The sequence below is a fragment of the Dipodomys spectabilis genome, unplaced genomic scaffold (assembly GCF_019054845.1).
Source record: "Dipodomys spectabilis isolate Male_0828 unplaced genomic scaffold, ASM1905484v1 ptg000373l, whole genome shotgun sequence".
Taxonomy (NCBI): domain Eukaryota; kingdom Metazoa; phylum Chordata; class Mammalia; order Rodentia; family Heteromyidae; genus Dipodomys; species Dipodomys spectabilis.
The window spans coordinates 2,749,106-2,771,710 of record NW_024871050.1 but is presented as its reverse complement, the minus strand read 5'-3'; the positions used below and the strand labels follow the sequence as shown (position 1 = coordinate 2,771,710).

General features: G+C 35.8%; 1 protein-coding gene across 1 annotated transcript in view; it reads right to left on the bottom strand.

Annotated features, from left to right (window-relative positions):
- Positions 1–22,605, bottom strand: part of Nbeal1 (neurobeachin like 1) — a 177,479-nt gene that overhangs the window by 103,197 nt on the left and 51,677 nt on the right. The window contains 4 exon segments of the mRNA XM_042666952.1: positions 6,047–6,130; positions 8,700–8,786; positions 14,712–14,818; positions 17,449–17,755. Coding sequence (XP_042522886.1) covers positions 6,047–6,130; positions 8,700–8,786; positions 14,712–14,818; positions 17,449–17,755 — 585 coding nt within the window.

Genomic DNA, 22,605 nt, shown 5'->3' with positions numbered 1-22,605 from the left:
ACAAATTTATATATAATTATGATTCTTATGTTGGTGTTTGGTTTCAGTTGTTTATACATTCTAGATATTAATCTTTTCTCACATGAACAGCTGGCAAGTATTTCCCATTCTACAGACTTTCTTCATTCTAGTAGTTGTTCCTTTCAAGAACAGAAGCTTTTTAATTTATGAAATAATATTGTCAATTCCTTCCCATATTTCCTGTTGCTAGTGGAGTATTATTCAGAAAGTCATTGTCAATGCCTATATCTTCAAGTGTTCTTCCTGGTTTCCTACAGGCTCTCCAAAGCTTTAGTTCTTATTTTAAGGTCTTTCATTCACTTTGAATTATGTATGTATAGGTGAAATACAAGGATCTTCTACATAAGCCTATCTTTCTCAGTATCATATGTTAAAGAAGCTATCTTTTCTTTAGCATATATTTTTGTCATGTTAGTCAAAAATCAAATGACCAAAGCAGTGCATTTTATTTCTGGTTCTTTTTTACTCCATTCCATTCTTTTACCGGTCAGTTTTTATGCTAAGATGAAGCTGTTTTACTACTATAGCTCTGTAGTATAATTTGAAGTCAAGTTATATGACACCGTCAACATTGCTTATTTTATTCAGGATTCTTTTGGCTATGTATAGTACTTCAATAGTTGCATATAAATGATAGGGATTGTTTTTTCTATTTCTATGAAGAAATGACTTTGAAATTTTGACTGACATTGTACAGAAGCTGCAGAGCCATAAACATGAACATGAGAGCTTTATTTATTTTTTGGCCCATGGTAGGGCTTGAACTCTTGGCCTGGGCACTGTCCCTGCGCTTTTGTGCTTAAGACTAGTGCTCTACCACTTCAAGGCACATCTCTACTTGCTGCTTTCTAGTGGTTCATTACAGATAAAGAGTCTCTTTGACTTTCATGCCCATTCTGGCTTTGAACTGTGATCGTCTGAACTCAGCGTCCTGAGTCACCCGGCTCACATGAGAGCTTTTATTATATTGAGGTACAGTCTCTACATTCCTCTATTCTTTAGGTCTTGTGAGGTGAAGAGTTTGTTGTTGGGTTTTTTGGGTTTTCTTTTTTTTTGGTGGTGGTGGTAGTGATACTGTAGTTTGAACTGGGTTTCATGTTGGCTAGGCAGACACTCTACCACTAAGCCACACATCTAGCCCTGATTTTTGTTAATGTCTTGCTTCCTGCTCAGGAAAAGTGCATGATCTGAAATCTGCTTTCTTTTAGGCTTCATTTTTTTTTTTTTTTTTGGTACTGGGGATCAAACCCAGGATGCTGCACTTGCAAGGCAAGTACTTTGTCACTGACGTACATCTCAGGCCCATAGGCTTCATTCCTTGCTGGGATCACAGGCATAAATTACTGCATCTAGATTCCATCTGTAGAGATGCAGTCTCATGAATTTTTCTGTTGGCATGAGACCTGGCATGCTCCTGATTTCAGCCTCCCACATAGCTTGGGATGACAGGTATATACCACTGTACTACAAAGAGGTATCATGAATTTTTCTGTCTGAGTTGACCTTAAACCACAATCCTCTCATTTAGAGCCTGCCAAATAATTAGGATTTCAAGGATAAGCCACTTGCACCTGGCTTATAAAGGGATTTTAATTTTTTTCAAAGGCTTTTTCTGCAGCTATTTTTCTTTCCTTTATTGTTTATGTATTATACTAAATTTATTGATTTGTGTATACTCAATTAGCCTCATATCCCTGGGATGAAGTCAATTTAATCATGGTACATGATCTTTTCAATATACTGCTGAATTTAGTTTGTAAGGATTTCTTTTTTTGTGTTTTTATTTTATTTTATTTTTTTATTGTGAAAATACTGTACAGAGGGGTTACAATTACATGGGCAAGTTTGTAAGGATTTCATTAAGTATGCCTATGTTTATCAGGAAAATTTGTCAACAGGTTTCTTTAGTATTTTAGTTTGATAGCATTCCTTCCCTTTATAATTTATAAAATAGTTTGAGGAGCACTGATGTTCTTCTTTCAAAGTCTAGAAAAATTCAGCAGTTGGGCTGGGAAAGTGGTTCAGTGGTAGAGTGCTTGCCGTGTATGCATTCGGCCTTGGGTTCGATTCCTCAGTACCACATACTCAGAAAAAGTTGGAAGTGGCGCTGTGGCTCTAGTGGTAGAGCGCTAGCCTTGAGCTGAAGAGCTGAGGGATAGTGCCCAGCCCCAGAGTTCAGGCCCCATGACCAAAAAAAAGAAAAAGAAAAATTCAGCAGTGATGTATCAGATTCTGGATTTTCTTTCAGTGGAGATTGTGTGTGTGTGCATGTATATGAGTGTGTGCATGCATGTGTGTGCATGTGTGTGTGTGCCAGTAGTATGGATTGAATTTAGGGCCTAAGTGGTGTGCCACAGCTTTTCACACAAGAGTAGTGCTAAACACTGAATCACAGTTCCAGTTATGGCTTTTTGCTGGTTAATCAGAAATAAGAGTGTCATGGACGTTCCTGCCTGGGCTGGCTTTGAATATTATCCTCAAATCACAGCCCCCTGAGTAGTTAGGATTATAGGCATGAACCATCAGCAGCTGGCTAGGAGATTCCTTTTTTTTTTTTTTTGGTCGGTCGTGGGGGCTTAAACTCGGGGCTTGGGCGCTGTCCCTGAGCTCTTCAGCTCAAGGCTATCGCTCTACCACTTGAGCCACAGTACCACTTCCATTTTCTGAGTGGTTTATTGAATAAGAGTTTCACAGTCTTTCTGGGCTGGCTTTGAACCATGATCCTTAGATCTCAGCCTCCTGAGTAGTTACGATTACAGGCGTGAGCCACCGGCCTGGCTGGAGATTCCTTATTTTTTCTTTTCTTTTTTTTTTTTTTTTTTTTTTGGGTCCGGTCATGGGACCTGAACTCTGGGCCTGGGTGATGTCCCTCAGCATTTCAGCTCAAGGCTAGTGCTGTACCACTTGAGCCACAGCGCCACTTGCAGCGTTTTTCTTTTTGCTTATGTGGTGCTGAGGAATCGAACCCAGGGCCTCATGCATGCAAGGCAAGCGCTCTACCACTGAGCCACCTTCCCAGCCCCGAGATTCCTTATTACTACTGAAATTACACTGATAGTTATAGATAAGTCTAAGTTGTTTATATTCTCTGAGTTTAATATTAGTATTTCACGTGCATCTAGAAATGTTTCAAATATTAAAGTCTATTGAAATATATATCGCATAGCGATGGTGGTACTGCCGGTGGCAGCAGCACTGATGCAACGAGTCTCATTCCATTTCTTTATGATCTTTACTTATGATCATTACTTATGTCTACTGCTCATGGATTTGGTGGATACTTATTTTACTAAGAGTTTGAGGTGCAAGATTAGGTTATTTACTTCAGCTTTAATTTGTGTGTGTACACACACACACACACACACACACACACACACACACACACACACACACACACACACACACACACACACACACACACACACACACACACACACACACACACACACACACACACACACACACACACACACACACACACGGACCCTGGGCTTAAATTTAGGGCCTGAGCACTGTCCTCAAGATTTTGTACTCAAGACTAGCATTCTGTCACTTGAGCCACAGCTCCCATTCCAGCTTTTTGGTGTTTAATTGGAGATAAGAGCCTCATGGACTTTCTTGCCTGGGCGGGCTTTGAACTGCGATCAGCTTCCTGAGTATTAGGAGAACAGATGTGAGCAACTGACATCTGTAATCCAGATATAACTTTATTTAGCACCTATATAGCACAAACTTTATTCCAGCACTGCCTATGCTATGTCCAAACAATCCTGATACATCAGGTTTTGATTTTTGTCTCGGTCTAGTAATTATTTCATTTTTCCATATCTTCATTAACTTTAGCTGATCATTAAAAAGTGAATTGTTCAGATTCCACATGTTTGTATATTTTCTACAGTTTCTCTTAGTGTTGTCTTTAATCTATGTGGTCAAATAAAATATAGGAAGTAGTGTAAATTTTCCTGTCTTTGTTTGGACTTCCTTTGTATCTTAAAATGTGATCTATTTAAGAGAAAGAACCATGGATGGGCTCCTGAGAATATGTATTCTGAGGCTGTTCAGTGTGGAATATCTGTAGCTCTCTATTATGTCCATTTCACTCAGGTTGTTTAATTTGAAGTTCAGTTGGGGGGGGGGGTTGAATGGCCTCAATCTACAATTTTTGTATTGGGATTGATCTGTGCTTTTATGTCCAGTATAATTTGTTTTATGAACTTGCATTTACTGACATTCTCTGTGTACATATTTACAGTTATTCTAGATCCCTGATGGATTTTTCCTTTTATCAGTACAAAGAGACCTTTATTTTGGGTATGGGGACAACTTTGTCATTTATGAGGAACACTAGTCCTGTTTGCTTTGGGACTCATTTGATTACCATCTTTTCCCATTCTTTTACCTAAGGCTATTTTTCTTTGCCAGTGAATTATGTTTGTTATAGGAAACAAGTGGTTGGATCTTGAACCTTAATCTAATTTGCTAGTTTATGCCTTATGTTTAGAGAAATGAGACCACTGAGAATCAGTTATTATTAAAATTTATTTAGCAATCACTAAATGTAATGTTGATACTTTCTAATCCTCATTTGCTTGTCTAGTTAACTGATAAGGTTTATTCCTTTCAGTATTTTCATCATTCTGGTTATTTTCCTCTTTTTGTATGTACAAATTCTTGTAAGCATTTTCTTAGTGATAGTGAAGTATTTAGGCTTTGTTTCTTTGAATGATTTTTATTTTTCCTTCAATTGTGAATGACAGATTTACTAGTTACAATTATGTAAGTTGACAGTTTTTTTTCTTGCAGGACTTTAAATGCATTATTCCCTGTCCTCCTGGCTTTAAGACTATTGAGAATGCGTATATTGTTTTACTGGGTTTGCTTTTATAGGTGACTTGTCATTTTTCTTTCATAACTTTAAATATTCTTTTTTTGTAGTATATACTTAATATTTTAATTATAATAATTAATACGAAGAGGTCTTTTCTGGTGTTCTAAAATCTTCCTCTACCTAGATGACAATTTCTTCCCCAAGATATGGATAATATGATGCTATTAATTTATTGAATATTTTTCTCTATGACTTTAGCTTATATCTCTTCTCTTCATCTACTTCAATGAAGCATAGGTTTGGTCATTTTGTTGTGCCTCCAAAGTCTTGGGTGTTCTGTCTATACTTTTTCTTTTCCTTTACAACTATCTCAATATTCTAATTTGCCTACTTTGTATTCAAGACCTGATATTCTATCTTCTACCTGATTGACGCTATTCATCAGGCTTTCAAATGAATTTTTACTTGACTTCTTGAATTTTCCACTTTCAGAATATCAATTCGATTTTTTTAGTATTTTTAAATCTTTATTGAATTCCTCCTTTATATTCTATATTTCTTCCTTATTTTATTTAGCTATTTATTTGCATTCTCTTTAATTCATTGATGCATTATACCATCTTCAATTTTGATTATTCTTTTTTGGGGAAGGGGGGCAGTCAGTTGTGGGGCCTGAACTATGGGCCTGGGTGCTGTCCCTCAGCTTTTCAGCTCAAGGCTAGAACTCTACCACTCGAGCCACAGCGCCAATTCCGGCTTTTTTTTGCTTATGTAGTACTGAGGAATCAAACACAGGGCCTCATGCATACAAGGCAAGCACTTTACCACTAAGCTACCTTCCCAGCCCCAATAATTTTGATTATTCTTATCATTATTCTTTTAATTTCTTTGGGATTTCATTCATTTAGCTATCATTGAGTCCATCATAGTGGATTTGTTGGGGTCATATAACCTTGTTTTACATATTTTGTGTTTTTCTATATTGGGATTTGTGCATCTGAGCCAAGTCATTGGCTGGCGATTTTAATCAACTGTATTCTTTCATCTGAAGTATTCTCTTATACTAAGAAGAGATAGTTTGTGAATTAGTTGACATCAGCTATTAAGCCATATGTATCATATTCTTTCACATCATTTTGGAATTTATTAGTGAAAACTGGTATAATGAAGGCATTTTAAAGCTTGGGGATATTTTACCTTAGCAGCTGGAGATTTGTTCATTACTGCTGTCAGAGCCTGAATAGTTGATACTGCCAAGCAATCCAACTGGCCCTGAAACACCTACCAGATGAAAAAGAAGAAAAAAAACAAGATATTAACCAATGTGTTAAATATGCTTTTCACTTAGGAAACCTTTGTTCTGAAAACCTGAAAAAAATAATTACTTCACATGCTTTACATTCCTCTTGTATAAAACAGATTTGTAAAACACTATAATCTGTAAGAAAATTTACATATTTAACAAAAGACAACTCATGTCAAGAAGGATAAGGCAACGTTCACTCATTACATTAAATGTTCTAAGAAAGAAAGAGCAAGCTCAACACATGCTTTTATAAACTAATGGACAATCTCAAGAGGAAGGGAGAGGTCTAGAATTAGAAATTCCATAATGCTTTATTTTCCCTTCTTTGATATACTTGAAATTTCTAGACTTAAACTCTACCAGCATGTACAATGAGATAGCTAAAATAATCTTGCTCACATAGATTACAAACTCTGTATTAAAACTGAAATGAGGCCAGGTGCTGGAGGCTCACGTCTATAATCCTAGGTACTCAGGAGGCTGGGATCTGAGGATCATGGCTCAAAGCCAGCCCAGGAACATCCATAAGGCTCCAATTAACCACTAGAAAACTGGAAGTGGCACTGTGGCTCAAGTGGTAGAGCCCTCATCTTGAGCTGAAGAGCTCAGGGACAGCACCCAGGCCCAGAGTTCAAGCTCCACGACTGACAAAAAAAAAAGAAAAGAAAAGAAAAAGAAAACTGAAATGCTATGTACATACACCAATTAATAATTAATAGTCATCCTTACATATAGTAAAGTATAGCTACTTTTACGCAGGATGCAAATTTTGAGGCAGATAAAGGAAATGAATTATCTATATGTGTTGTAGTATTCTGGAAGAAGGTGTACTTTAATGACATAAATTCAACTGAATAATTAAAATCTGGCTCCATATATCTATTATTGTTGAAGACCATGAACAAAATGTGTTAAGTTTCAGGGCAGTACATATACAGCAAAATCTACAAACCAACATCAACAATAGTAAAAATAGAACATGACAATTAAATTTAGTAAACTATTAAAGCATAAAGAGGACTAGGAAATTACAAAATATTATAAAACAAACAAACAAAAACAGAGCCTAGTAGTAGAATGCCTGGCCATTAAGTACAAGGTCAAGTTAAAACCCCAGTTCAAAAAAAAGTTTAAAAAAAAGTTATAAAACAAATAGTCGAAAAATCTGCTTTAGGAAAAACAGTATTACCAAGTGAAGCCAGTCATTCCTCCAGTAGGATTTCTTTCTCTGTCTCACAGCAGAAAAAATTTGAGTAGAAAGGAAAATAGATACTCTGCTGTTAAAAAACTTTATCATTTATCCAGAATTCTGGTGTTACTTAGTCTAGAATACTAGTGTTTTGTGCTGCTTGTTAAATATTATGTATAATAAATATTACATATGTAATAAACATAGTATTTTAAAACATTATGATATAAAATTTCATACAAATAAAATCTGTGTTCAACATTGTCTAAGAAAAAGCCCAAACGACTTATACTGATTATATCTGGCATTTGGAATTGTAATGTGAATTTCCATAAGACTTTTGCAAGTATTTTAGTAACTCATGCAAGTAGGCCTTGAAACTAAAAACTTATAGAGAAATCTAAAACATTACTCTGTATATATATTTTACATCTAGAACAGAAGATAATAAATCATATTACAGCCTCTTTTTACAACTATTCTATAAGCCTTAAACCTGGACATTAAAATAATGTTAATAAAAGGCACATATGTCTCACAAACACTTTGGGAAGAAAAATGGGTAACTTTTATAGGTATTTTTTTAAAGAAAGAAATTGACCTAGGGCTGGGAAGGTGGCTCATTGGTAGAGCGCTTGCCTTGCATGCATGAGGCCCTGGGTTCTATTCCTCAGCACCACATAAGCAAAAAGAAAAAAGCCGCAAATGGCTCTGTGGCTCAAGTGATAGAGCACTAGCCTTCAGCTGAGGGACAACACCCATACCCAGAGTTCAGGCCCCACGACCGGACCCCAAAAAAAATAAAAGAAAGAAATTGACCTAATATACTGTAAGAAGCATCATAAATGATATATTTTGCCTTATTATATCCATAATTTAATATTCAATAAATTTAGCATCTTCTTCCCTTCCTCCAAGAATCAGGTTGTCCATTGAAGTATAATCACTTGTCAATAAGAAGCAGAAAATCAAGGTATTAAAAATGACCATACATATTCACAAAGCCCTAAGATCCCAGTACACCACAGTGCTTAGAAAAGGCAGCCCCCAAACTATGATGTCATCACCAGGTGATCAGTATTGATTCTGGGGCCCCATTCCTGTACTTTGTATCTTCTCAAATTGAAAAGAACATACATTCAGATAGAGTATTGATTGTTCATTTTTACCCATTAAGTTTTTAACATTTAAATGAAAGCAATTTTATGTTAACTTTAACTGTGAAAAGTAATTCATGAATATTAAGATTAGATAATGTTTATATATGTTAAGAAATGAGAAGAAAAGCACAGGAATAGTTATTCCCAATGACTGATTTTGGAGTTCAATTGAAACAAGATGCAGGCTTTGTATACCTGGTCCTCATTCATTTCTGTCAGTAATTTGTTGGCAAGATCTTTCTCATTCTTGTCTGCCACCTTATTGTTAGCATTTAAAAGTAGCTGTTAAAAACAGAGACAAGAATAATGGAGACATTACATTAAATTGTTACCTATAAGCAGAATGGAGCCTAAGTGGATTTCCATGTCTCTTGAAAGCCAAGAATTTTCTTGTGAAATATATCACTTCCAGAGATTGTTGATTATTTGCGTCTTGGATAACAAACTACTACGAGTTTATATACTATATGATTAATAATTATAGACATACTTTTCTTTTTACAGTTCACCTAAAGTTAGTAAAACAGCATTGATTAAGATTTGGTTAATAATCCTAACTTCTTATAGAAACAGCTGAAAATGCCTCACAGAAAAGGAAAAGATATTATTCAGATAAAGATACTATTTTAAACAATACACTTAAGTTTGTGAAATGCTACTAAATTAACTAAAAAGGTTTTTTTTCCCCCCCAGAAATACTTCTCAGAGTCTCGAATGGAATAAAGTGTAGCTTGATAAATGCTGTATCTCTATGTAACATTTCTCAGATTTATCTGACTACACATCTTGTGAAAATATTGTCTAATAATATTCTCCAAAACTGCTAAGGGTTTATTTCTGTCCTCTTTTAAGTAAAAATAACAAAAATCAAGAATTTTAGTTTCAGTATGCAAAACTCAACATTCCAATGATTTGGCCTTTGCAACATGTTTTGATAAAGAAAAAGATCATTCAGAGCCTGGCATAGTGGTATATGCCTGTAATCCCAGCTACTCAGGAAGTAGAGGTAAGAGGATTGAAATCCAAGGCCAGTTTAGGCAAAAGCTTGGTAAGACTTTATCCTAAACATAAGCCAGGTTTGACAGTCACACCTTCATCTTAGCTATCAAGGAAGCAAAAATAGGAAGATCACATTTGGAAGTCAGCCAGGGTAAAAGTGGTAGGGGTGGTGGGAAACAACTAAAGCAAAAGGATTGGGTGTGTAGCTGAAATGGCAGAGCATTTTGTTAGCAAGTGCAAGACCCTGAATCAATCCTCATTACTGAAATAAAAAGGAAATTCAAATGGGAGTAAAAGAGATAGAAATAAGTTTTTATTTATAACACATGAAAAGCTTAATGTAACAATTAGAATCAGAGACCTGAGTTTGAATGTGGTTTTGTTGCTCCTTACCTGGCTGATTTAAAAGAAAACTAATTCCTCCAAGCTGGAGAAGAATAATTCTCATTAAATAGCTATGTAGATTATATGACATAATCTGTGCTAGTCTAGGCACATGGGACCTGGCATATACCAGAGATTTAATAAATGAACGCTTCTATTATTAGCAAAGATTTAAAGAAACAGAATTTCAGTAAGGGATGACGACTCAGGCTTATAATCCCAGCACTTGGGAGTCTGAGGCAGGAGGATCAGGAGCTTGGGACCAGCCTGCTCTACAATAAGAAAATCCTGTCTCAAAAATTATTATTATTAATAATAATAATTCCATATTATTGAGATGCAATAGAATAGAGATGCTTGGATGCTGCTGAAGAAAAAAATGAGTAGCCTTTTGATGAGGACACAACTCAGTGGTAAAGCACTTGTCTAGAATGTGCAAGGCCCTGGGTTTGTTCTCAGTACTGAAAGAAAATAAAGCAGTCTCTCTAATAAACAATCCAGCAATCTAGCCATCGTATTTTTTGGGGGGGGGGGGGGGTCCGGTCATGGGGCCTGAACTCTGGGCCTGGGAGCTGTCCCTCAGCTCTTCAGCTCAAGGCTAGCACTCTACCACTTGAGCCACAGCGTCACTTCCGGCTTTTTTCTTTTTGCTTATGTGGTGCTGAGGAATAGAACCCAGGGCAAGGCAAGCGCTCTACCCCTGAGCCACCTTCCCAGCACCTAGCCATCTTATTTTAATAGCATCCTAAATTCAATGTGATGGTTTTGAATCTCTTTTCATGACACTATTAAAGAAAGGCTTTTTTCTCTTTTAACTCATATACTTGGACAGTTTTTTTAAAATGATTCTGAGTTGATTCAAATTATATCCTGGCAATATAATATTGTTATGTTTAACATTCATAAAACTACCATAAAAGTTAAATGTATAATTTCATGCTATCATATTTTAAGTAATTTATATTACAATATAACACATTTTACTCAGAAAATTTTACACAAATCCTTAGGAAATGAATGCATACTTTATTGGCCAGTTATCTTATGCAAAAATACACTGTAGAAAATACCTGCATACCAGTTAAGGTTTTCTGTCTGATTCATGAATTGCATACAACACTTTCAGCTTTAAAGTCAATAGTTCTAAAGGGTCTGAATGTTTTAACAGAAAAATTGCCTGCCAACAGAGCAGGGCCTTCTCTAAAATGGGTTTCTTTTCTAGCACTTGTTTAAAAAATATAGTAACATCAGATAATTTTTAGAAAGCTTTGATGATTTTCCACAAATTTCTAGCTAAAAATGAAGAAAGCCTTTGACCTATAATATAGTAGAAAGAGAAAATATATTTTGGCCCCATAATGACATTCTAGTTCATGACAGTCCACATACCTACTATTAGTGCTGGGTATGGTAGCATAGACATATATCCCAGTTACTTAGGAGACAGAGAACATAAGGCCTGTGATTTAAGGAAAATCTAGGCAAAAAATTAACAAGACTTCTTTCTGCTTCTGTCTTAACCAACAAGCTAGATGTCATGGCCTGCAGCTTTAAAATTAATAAAGACACACTGTTCTACAACAATTAAAAAATTATTTTATTTTTTGTGGGTTGTAGGGCTTGGACACAGGGCATAGGTGCTATCCCTGAGCTCTTCTTGTTCAAGGCTAGCACTCTACCACTTTGAGCCACAGCTGCACATTCAGTTTTCTGGTGGTTAGAGATAAGGGTCTCACAAACTTTCCTGCTCAGGCTGGCTTTGAATTGTGATCCACAGATCTCAGCTTCCTAAGTAGCTAGGATTACAGGAGTAAGTTACTAGCATCTGGCCACAATCAAAATATTTTATAAAAATTTGTTACACTTTTTTCATCATAGTAGGATTTTTAATCATAAATCATATTTAAAAGGGGGGTAAACACATGTTGACTATGCAGTGGAACTTAGAAGGTCTGATATCTTTGAGAAAACTCATTAATATTTACATCATCAATATTTCCTTTACTATGTATGTTACTTTTTGTTATATTACTACAAGATAACCAATGCAGTGACACAAATACTCCTAACAATGCAAAGAAAGTCAAAGAGCTGATACTACAATTCTTATTTGGAAGAGTCTTCCAGAATCAACCTCCAGTGATTTTTTTTTTTTTTACACTAGGAAGTCTCATGAAAGAAATATCTGAAACAATACAAATACAAAGAAGCAAGCTTCATGAATTTCATTTACAAAGCCTGACAGGAAGCTCTCTAAGTTCTGATAATATCATGAATACATGGATAGATGACATAATTCACAGAGATATAAATCATGTATTTTAATACAGTGCTGTTAAAAGAATAAATTAGTTTGAAAAAAACACAATGGCAGTATGTATCAAGAAGTTTAACTATGTTTTACGTATACACATTGGCAGTTAGCTGTTACTTTATTTTATCCTGTGCTCCCTAATTTTAAAAACAAGTTTATATTCTATGACAGGTAATTCTACTAAGAATAGAATTCTACTTATAGAACTTGAAAGAGTTAACGTGATACCAAAAAACTAAGTATATCTCAATAGGGAATTGTTAAGTAAATTTTAACACAACTTAATACATTATCACAGATTTGTATATGCACTAAAATCACAGGACATGAAAATAAAATACCTTAACTTGTTATAAAAGTAGATAACAGGCTGCAAGGTTTTTGGGACATGAGTCAGCTTGCAATCAATTCAAGAAAAAAGAAAAAAGTACATAACTATATGTATCAAAGACTTACACAACATTTTAATAATGCGTAACAAGAGACTTTCTAACTCAATAATAATGAACTTGATAAAGGCTAGATACAATAGCTCCTACCTGTAATCTTAGGAAGAGGAGACAGACAGGATTGTGGCTCAAGGCCAGTCTGGGCAAAAAGTTAGTGAGACCCAATGCCACATCTCAATCAATAAGCTGGGGATGGCATTTGTACCTGTAGTCCCAGATATATGGGAGGCTAGGTGGCATCAGAAAAACAAGACACTACTTGAAAAATAACCAAAGTTAGCTCGGGCAGGAAAGTCCGTGAGATTCCAGAAAACTGGAAGTAATACTGTGGCTAAGGTGCTAGAGCACTTACCTTGAGCTAAAGAGCTCAAGGACAGCGTCCAGGCCCAGAGTTCAAGCCCTACTACCAACAACCACCAAAATAAAGGTCATGTATGAGAATAAAAAAATAGCTAAGAATATTAATAGGAAATGTACAAAATCTAGCCAAAGAGTCAGATTTTTTGGAGTGGGACAGTGCTGGGGAGAAAAAGTGCTAGGAAAGTGTTTTACTACTGAGATGCATTCTCAAACTTAAATAGGGTACTTTTTATTTAAAATTTTCAGAAAATACCTTGGGGTTTTCTATCTTGTACTTCTACCTATTTGGAAATTAGCTTCGAAATAAAAACACCTGGATTTATGTAGAGTTTCTGCAGATGTTTTTAATATAACATAATTTTTTTTTAAAATATTCTGGTTTGGAGCTTGCCTAGCATATACAACATTGCATTCCCAACATTTATTGACTAAATAAACCAACAAACAAGTAAGTAAATAAAGCCAAGCCTATAATAATCAAATACCCTCTAGTAACTTAATGCAGACATGATCTATAATTTGATCATAAAAGTCATTCATAATTAAAGCCATTCTAAATTTTCCAGTAATTTTTAAAAAACAGTTTCTCTTTTTCCACATTAGCGCAAGTCTTTTTTTTTTTTTTTAAGGTAATAGAGTTTGAGCTATGAGCCTCACACTAGCTAGGCACTCTACCCCTTGAACACACCTCTAGTCCTTTCTGCTTTAGTAATTTTTTGGATAGGGTATTACATTGTTTTTCTTAATCAACCTGTAATAAAACAGAATTTCTTCCTTGCTGTGTACATTGAGCCCTGTACTCAGTATTTCTTTGTCATTTACCATCATCTGTTCTAGACATTTTTGGTTTCGTTTGTTTTGTTCTTTTGCTTTGTTTTGGTTTTAATGTCAGTAGCCTGAGAACAGTGTCTGGCATGTAGATGATATATAGTAAATATTTGTTAAACAAATCTGTTTACTTGACTAAAAAGCCATTTTTATACAAAAAAAAAATCATTCAGCTAATGATGTACAATTCAAGATAAATAATAGATTTGGAGTAATCCACTAGAGTAAACAATATGCTTTACATAACATTCCCTACATTCACTGACATGCACATGTATAGGCTAGGTTGTCATGTTTCCAAGTTGGTAGAAGAGAATACTTCAAGAAACACAGGGAAACCTGGGCGCCGGTGGCTCACGCCTGTAATCCTAGCTACTCAGAAGGCTGAGATCTGAGAATCAAGGTTCAAAGCCAGCCCTGGCAGGAAAGACCATGAGACTCCTATCTCCAATAAACCACCAGAAAACCAGAAGTGGCGCTGTAGCTCAAGTGGTAGAGCACTCGCCTTGAGTTGAAGAGCTGAGGGACAGCTCTTCAAAGAAACACAGGGAAAAAACCATATACTGCCTCAGTTGTAGCCTTTACACAAAACCTGGGCAAGAAATTAGAAGCAACTAAGACTTTAAAGTATCTCAATTATATTCCTGCAGGAAATGAAAAATAAAATATTCCACAAACTGAAATATTCATCAAAGAAACAAATTAGATTTTAATTTTATTACTGTAAATTATTTAGGCAATTATAAACGAGACAAATCTAGTTCCAACTAAGATAAAAATTGATTATATAACAAGGTAAAAAACAACAAGAGTTTAGTAATAAATATGCTCAAATTTCATTCAAAGACAATACAAATAATAATAGGACAATACCTTGCAGTTCTGTAGCAGTCGTATGAGATGTTCAAAGCAATTACTGTTAAGAAAAATGGCCTGAAGAACAGGTCTATCGGTGCAATCTAACATGGCTGTGATGGTATCTAGAAAAATAAAAACAAAATAATCCATTTAAATTTGTTTTTTATTTGATAGGACAGATATAAATTATTTAGGAAGTAATATAGATCAGGAACAGAAAACCACATTGTAATTATTAGGTGATACAAATGGGAACATTTTCATACTTTGTAATATAAAATGCTCAAATTATGTATGTTTAAGGCTGAGAAGGTGGTTTCGTGGTAGAGTGCTTGCCTAGCATTCATGAAGCCCTGGGTTCGATTCCTCAGCACCACATAAGCAGAAAAAAGCTGGAAATGGTACTGTGGCTCAAGTGGTAGAGTACTAGCCTTGAGCAAAAGAAGCTCAGGGATAGTGCCCAGGCCCTGAGTTCAAGCCCCAGGACTGGCAAAAGAATTATGTATGTTTAATATTTTAAATGTTTAAATATTTCATAGACTAACATGTAGTTCCCAGAGATTTATTAAGTTACTCTTCTATCATAATACTCAGGTATAACCAACTGTTGTGGCCACAGTAACTAGTGATGTTTGTTTCATTTATACATTATAAAATTAACATACAGGCCTTGAAAATGATTATATCATTTTGCTCTCATTTACTACTAGTACATTGTTCATACTCAGAAATAAAAGGACATCTGGCATAGGCAATATGTCTATGTTTTAGTTTCTAAACAAAAAAGCAAGTCCATGAAATATAGATTCAAACTTATAAGAACTTTTCTTTTTTGAAATGTTCTTTTTATTTACCTGAATTTCCTAGTTTCACTGCAATGACAATATTTTACTTGTGTAATAAATAAATACAAATATTATTTTAAAAAAACAGCTTGTTAGTAATCTAATGTGGTACTGTGTGTGTGTGTGTGTGTGTGTGTGTGTGTGTGTGTGTGTGTGTACAAAGAAAGAGAGAAAGAGGGAGAGAAAGGGAAAGGGAGACAGAGATAAACATAGACAGAAGGGGAGAGAGAGAGAGAGAAAGAGCATACCAATACAAAGAAAAGGAACAAAAAAAAGACAATAACTCACAAAAAGAAAAGTGCTGAGGAAAAACAAAACACAAGCCTTCTAGAAGGAGAAATACTGAAGGAACCTCTACAGAATAGAAATGTTATACATAGAAATACCAATTTTTTAGCTTAAGTAAAAGACCATGAAAGGGCACTTCCTGATAATTTAGTTACCGTAAAATTTCAAGGTCATAGCTGTATTTTGTTACTGATATTTTCAGTGGATTACCCTTCCTTCCTTCTTTCCTTCTTTCCTATCTCTTTTCTTTCTTCTCCTTTTTTTGTGCATGTTCTGGGGCTTGAATTCAGGGCCTGAGCACCATCCTTGAGATTTTTTGCTTAAGGCTAGTGCTTTACCACTTGAGCTACAGCTCTGCTTCCAGCCTTTGTTAGTTAATTGGAGGTAAAAAGTTCATGGATAACCAGGGGTAGTGGCTTATATCTGTAATCCTTGCTACTTTGGATGAGATCTGAGGATTGTAATTTAAAGCCAGCCAGGGAAGAAAAGTCCTCCATGATGCCTCACTAACCACTCAAAAACCAGAAGTGGTATAGCCTTGAGCATAAAGAGGCTCAGGGACAGTGCCCAGGCCCTGAGTTCAAGCCCCACAAATGACAAAAACAAAAAAGAAAAAAGTTCATGAACTTTCCACCCAGACTGGCTTTGAACTCCAATATTCAGATGTCAGCCTTCTGAGTAGCTAAGATTACATGAGTGTACCACCAGAGCCAGGCAAATTACACTTTCAAATCAATTCTATGTTAATTATTTGGAAGTTAAAATCTATGAGTAGCCATCAATTAAACAATTAACAATGTTAATACAAGAGCTTGGTATTCAAAAGAAAGAAATATAAAATTAAAAAATAGACTCAGGCCAGGCGCTGGTGGCTCATGCCTGTAATCCTAGCTACAGGAGGCTGAGATATGAGGATGACTACAGGAGGCTGAGATATGAGGATGGTGGCTCAAAGCCAGCCTAGGCAGGAAAGTCCTTGAGACTCTTATTTCCAATTATCCACCAGAAAACCAGAAGTGGCACTGTGGCTCAAAGTGCTAGAATGCTAGCCTTGAGCATAAGAACTCAAGGACAGCACTCAGAACACACACACACACACACACACACACACACACACACACACACACACACACACGTCAACTACCAGCCTCAGTGGCTCATACCTGTAATTCTAGACACACACACACACACACACACACACACACACACACACACAGAGGGACAGCACCTACGCCCTGACTTAAAGCTCTAAGACACACACACACACACACACACACACACACACACACACACACACACACACACACACACACACACACACACACACACACACACACACGTCAACTACCAGCCTCAGTGGCTCATACCTGTAATTCTAGTTATTCAGGAGATTGAGATCTAAGGATCTCAATCTTGCCAGCCTGGGCAAGAAAGTCTGTGACATTTGTATCTCTAATTAACCTCCAAAACACTGAAAGTAAAGCTGTAGCTCACAGTGACAGAGTGCTAGCCTTGAGCAAAAAGGGCTCAGAGACAGCATCCAGGCCTAGAGTTCAGGCCCCACAACTGACCAAATAAATAAATAGACTCAGAGAAAATTCTTTTTACCAGATACTTACTCAGCATTTTGATCTGTAGAGCTATAAACCGGCTTTCCCACTGTCTGGATCTCTTTTTATTAGGTAAAGCAGAATGATCTGAATTGAGGAACTTAAAATAGTTCTCCAAAATAGTACTGGTTTCCACTTGACGCTGGTCAGAGCTGCTAGTGAGAAGGATATGTACCACTTCTGTAAGGCACTTCAGAGTTAGTTCTACCTTCCTCCCCACTTCTTCAGGATCTCTATCCTCCCAAGAATCACAATCTGCCAAAATTCGCATAAGAACTTCCATGGTGGCTGGAGAAATTGCTTGCAAAGCATTTTTCTGAAACAGTAAGAATAATAAAAATAAAACCAAATCAAAATGAAGTTTTGTATGTTTGCAATAATAGAGAATTTGTAAGTAAGTCCACGGGCAACTTTCTCTTGCTCAGGGAAGGAGTACTGACAGCCTCAGATAATCAGGTACCCTACCAGCTCCCTCCATCAGTCCTTTGTTGCATAGGTTACTTTTGAGATACTGCTTCATTTATGCTCAGGCTACTATGCACTGCAACCCTCCTATTTATGCTTCCTTTTGTCATTAGAATGACAAATTTGTGCCACTACACATACTCATTGGTTAAGATACAATTTCAAAAACTTTTGTTTCCTCAGTTGACCGTAAACCATGATCTTTCCATCTCTACCTCCTCAGTGCCTAGGATTACAAGTTTATAAGCCACCATCCCAGGCCCACTTTCTCATGTAATAAATTAACATATAAAAGAATTTAACATACTTTGACAGTCACTGCTTCTGATCTTCCCCTTTCTCACTACTAATTAAAACCTCACTGTTCACCTCCCTTGCAGAAGAATAACCATGTAACATAATTTTGCTTGAGGACACATGATAAAACAGCGTATGATCTCACACATAAAAAAGGAAGGACACTTTGACTCTTTTACCTTGTTCCAGCCTAGAAAGCAGATACAATGACTGGTATAAGCCCAAGAATTAAATTAGGAGTCTACAGAGAACAGAATGAAAATATCAAAGATTATAGTCCTTAATCACTATGTTGATCTGCTTGCTGTACCAGCTCAGGACTGCCTACATTTGCATTTCTTAACCAAAAACTTAAAACAACTTCAGTCTATTTAAGGATCTCTTAGGTTTTCTGTATGTCACAAGAAATCCATACCAACTAATTTAGGTATGTAAAATAACTGGCTTGGAGGCTGGGAATGTGGCTTAGCGGTAGAGTATTTGCTGAGCACGCACAAAGCCCTGGGTTCGATTGCTCAGCACCACATAAAGAGAAAAAGCCAAAAGTGGCACTGAGCAAAAAGAAGCTCAGAATAGAGGTCAGGCCCTGAGTTCAAGCCCCAGGACTGGCAAAAAACAAAAAACAAACCCTAAATAACTAGTTTGGCTAATATTCCACAAACATGTTTCTAAAATTTCATATATTATCAGTAGATATATCATATCAAGGTGCCCTATAAAACTTTAACACAAGCAATATGAACTGTTTTACATTATAAAATGGAAACATAATGAAACTAAATATAGTTATACAAAATTAACTGTAATAGCCCTTAGATCATTACGATTTGTTACTATTAATAAATAAATATTAACAACAAGTACTAACATGGAAATAACTGCTGGTGGCCCACCCAACAATCTGTCTGGCTTTCCTTATTAATAGAATTCCCTTCCTGGGGTTACTTACAAATGATTAAGGATCACATTTCCTACTTCAGTTGTTAAGAAAGTCAAGGAAATAAGTTTTATCTTTTTTTTTTTTTTTTGTCAGTCGTGGGGCTTGAACTCTGGGCTTGGGTGCTCTTCAGCTCAAGGCGAGCACTCTACCGCATGAGCCACAGGGCCACTTCCGGTTTCCTACTGGATTTTCGGAGATAAGGGTCTCAGGGACATTCCTGCTGGGGCTGGCTTGGAACCGCAATCCTCAGATCTCAGCCGCCTGAGGAGCTAGGATTACAGGCATAAGCCACCAATGCCCAGCTCAAATTTCTTATCTAAACCAATTTGTCTTTTTGCAGTCCTGTATCTGAGCTTGACAAATTACACGAAAAGACAGTGAGTGGCAGCTTTCAGTACCCTTTATGAGAGTTGATGCATGCCATTTGTCTCCTTCATGACTCCCTCCAACATAAAGGCCAGACGTCAACATAAAAGACTAGAATTCTAGAAGCTACATAGCATAAGAGATAAAAGTAAAGATAACAGAAGGACATGTAGAAGAAATCTAAGTCCCTGTAGATTCTAGATCTAACATATTAACTATGGATTTGGCTAGGTGGGGATTATTTTGTTTTGTTGGTGCTAGAGATTGAACCTCAGGCATGATACTTGCTTAGGGTACATTGTACTGAATTAAACCTTCAACTCCACAACTTTGTTTTTTATTGAGAGAGAAAAGCTAACTTAAGCTGGGATAACTTTATTCATTCCTACTACTTATGCAAATCTAATTGATACGATTATGACTAACTTATCACACAATTATGACTAATTTAGTGTTTACAAGTGTAGCAAGCATATTATGTTTTACTATATACAGTTCAGTCCTTATAACTACTATAAATATTGCTGTTTACACATTATAAATAAACTGAAATACATGTAAATAGTTTATCTGATATCAAAACTACTAGTTTGAGATAGCCATGGGACTCAAACCTAGTCAGCCCTAAAACCCTAACTCTTAAGATAGGTTTTCATGAATGTATTCCTAGAGCTTTAGAACAAATAAGCCAATGGTAAACCCAGAAACAATATTCTATCCTTGGTAAAAGAGAGTACTGTTAAACATCAATCTTTCTAGACTTTGTGACAAAATCATTTGTATATGTTTATATATTCAATTATCTAAATTCCCTTATATCGATTCCATACTCAAGAAGCAAACTTGTGACTTGAGACAAATCTAACTATAGTCAGAGTCTGATTACAAAAATTTTGAGTCTCTTCAGTATATAAAAAAAAAAATTGAGTTTCATTATCTATTTGACTTTCAAACTAATTTTTCAGTACACAAATCTTCTGGGGTTTTGTTACTAGATACTAACAATAATCTTTCTCTATATTCCAAAAGGAAGAAGGCCAGGTGCCAGTGGCTCACACCTGTAATACTAGCTACTCAGGAGGCTGAGATCTGAGGACTGCAGTTCAAACCCAGCTCGGGCAGAAAAGTCCCCATGAGATTCTTATCTCTAATTAGCTACTCAAAAATGGGAAGTAGTGCTGTGGCTCAAATGATAGAGCACTAGTCTTGAGCAGAAAGAGGCTCATGGACAGCCCCCAGGCACTGAGTTTAAGCTCTACAACCCCCCAAAAAACAGAGGGGGGTAGGGAAGAAGGGAGACTGGGATCCAAGATAGACAAGATGGAGAATCATGATTAGTTCATAGCAATACTATCTCCATTTTCATTCACATATATTAATTCTTATTCATGATGATAATAAAGAAATGATAGCAATAGGGAAAACACAAAACCTTGAGGAAAGAAAGTAAAGACATTAAAAGATGGAAAGGCATCCCATGCCTACAGATTGGCAAAAAATAATATCACACTGGTCACACTGTCATAAGAGAAAAGCAAATTCAACTCAATACCATCAAAATCTCAGTATCATTCTTCACAGAATTATAAAAATCAATCCAAAAATTCGTGCGAATGCAAAATCCTTAAATGACAAAGGCAATTCTGAGTTTAAAAAAAAAAAAAGCAACACTGGAGGTATGACACTTCAAATCATACTACAGAGTAACAAAAACATTGGTACTGATACAAAAACAGACCCCCAAAGCCAATGGAAATATAGGAACAAAACCACATATCTACAGCCAACTAATTTTCGACAAGTATCCAAGAACATATAATAGAGGAGAAAAAAAGAAAACAACTTCTTCAACAAATGGTCATGGGAAAACCGGGTATTCACCGGTAGACTGAAATTGGACTGCTATATTGACCTTGTATTAAAATCAATTCCATTACTACAAAGAGCACAAAGTAAGATCTGAAACTTTAAATCTATTAGACAATGTAGGAAAAACTCTGGAAATAATAAGCTTAGGATTCCAGTTGCCCAAACAATGCGAGTAAGAACTGACAAATGGGATTATATTACATTAAAGAGTTTCTGCATATACAGAAATAAGAAATCATGAGAATCAAGAGACAACACACAGAATGGAGAAAATCTTTGCCAGCTATTAAGCAGATAAAAGACTAATATGCAGAATATAAGATGACTTAAAAAAATAAACAGCAAGAGAACAAGTTATCCAATTAATAAGTAGGCAAGCGAACTGGACAGTTCCCACAAGAAGAAATATAAATGGTTAACAGATACATGAAGAAATGTTCAACACCCTCAGTCATAAAGGAAATGCAAAATAAAACCTAAGCATCTAACTCATCCCAGTCAGGGTTGTAGCCATTAAGAAAACAACAAATGTTGTCAGTGGGAATGTAAAGGAGTGCAACTACTATGGAAATCAGTATGGAGGATCCTCAAAAGAATAAAACTAGATCTTCCTTATGACCCATCTTACTACTAATGGGCATATATTCTAAAGGTATCTGCATATATGTTTATTGTAGCTCTATTCTCAATAGCCAAATGGTGGAGTCAACTTAGGTATGCAGTAACAAATGAATAAAGAAGTTGCAGTAAATATATATGTAGGCAAACACTATGGAATACTACATACCCATAAAGAAAAGTGAAATCATATCATTTTCAGGAAGATAGATACAACTGGAGAATATTACATTGAACAAGACAAACCAACATCAAAAAAATAAAATACTCTACACAGTATCTTTACAATAAAAATAATTTTTTAAAGTATCTCTCAAATGATGAATACTCTTTGGCTCCTCTGCTTTAGTGTTAAGGATGACAAGATCAGTTCACATGAACGAATCCAGTTTTTCTGTCTAAGTCAAACATAATCTAAATATTGCCCAAGCACATAGCTAGTCATTTCTCCATTTTTAGAATCAGAAATGAATAAGATGGCAAACAAAATGCTTATTTCAAAATTTTATGATCGAGCTAATCCAACTTATATCCCTTTGAAATAAGTCTATAACAGCCCAGTGACATATATATTTCCTTAATAAATGTCTTATAGTAAAACTGTACAGATT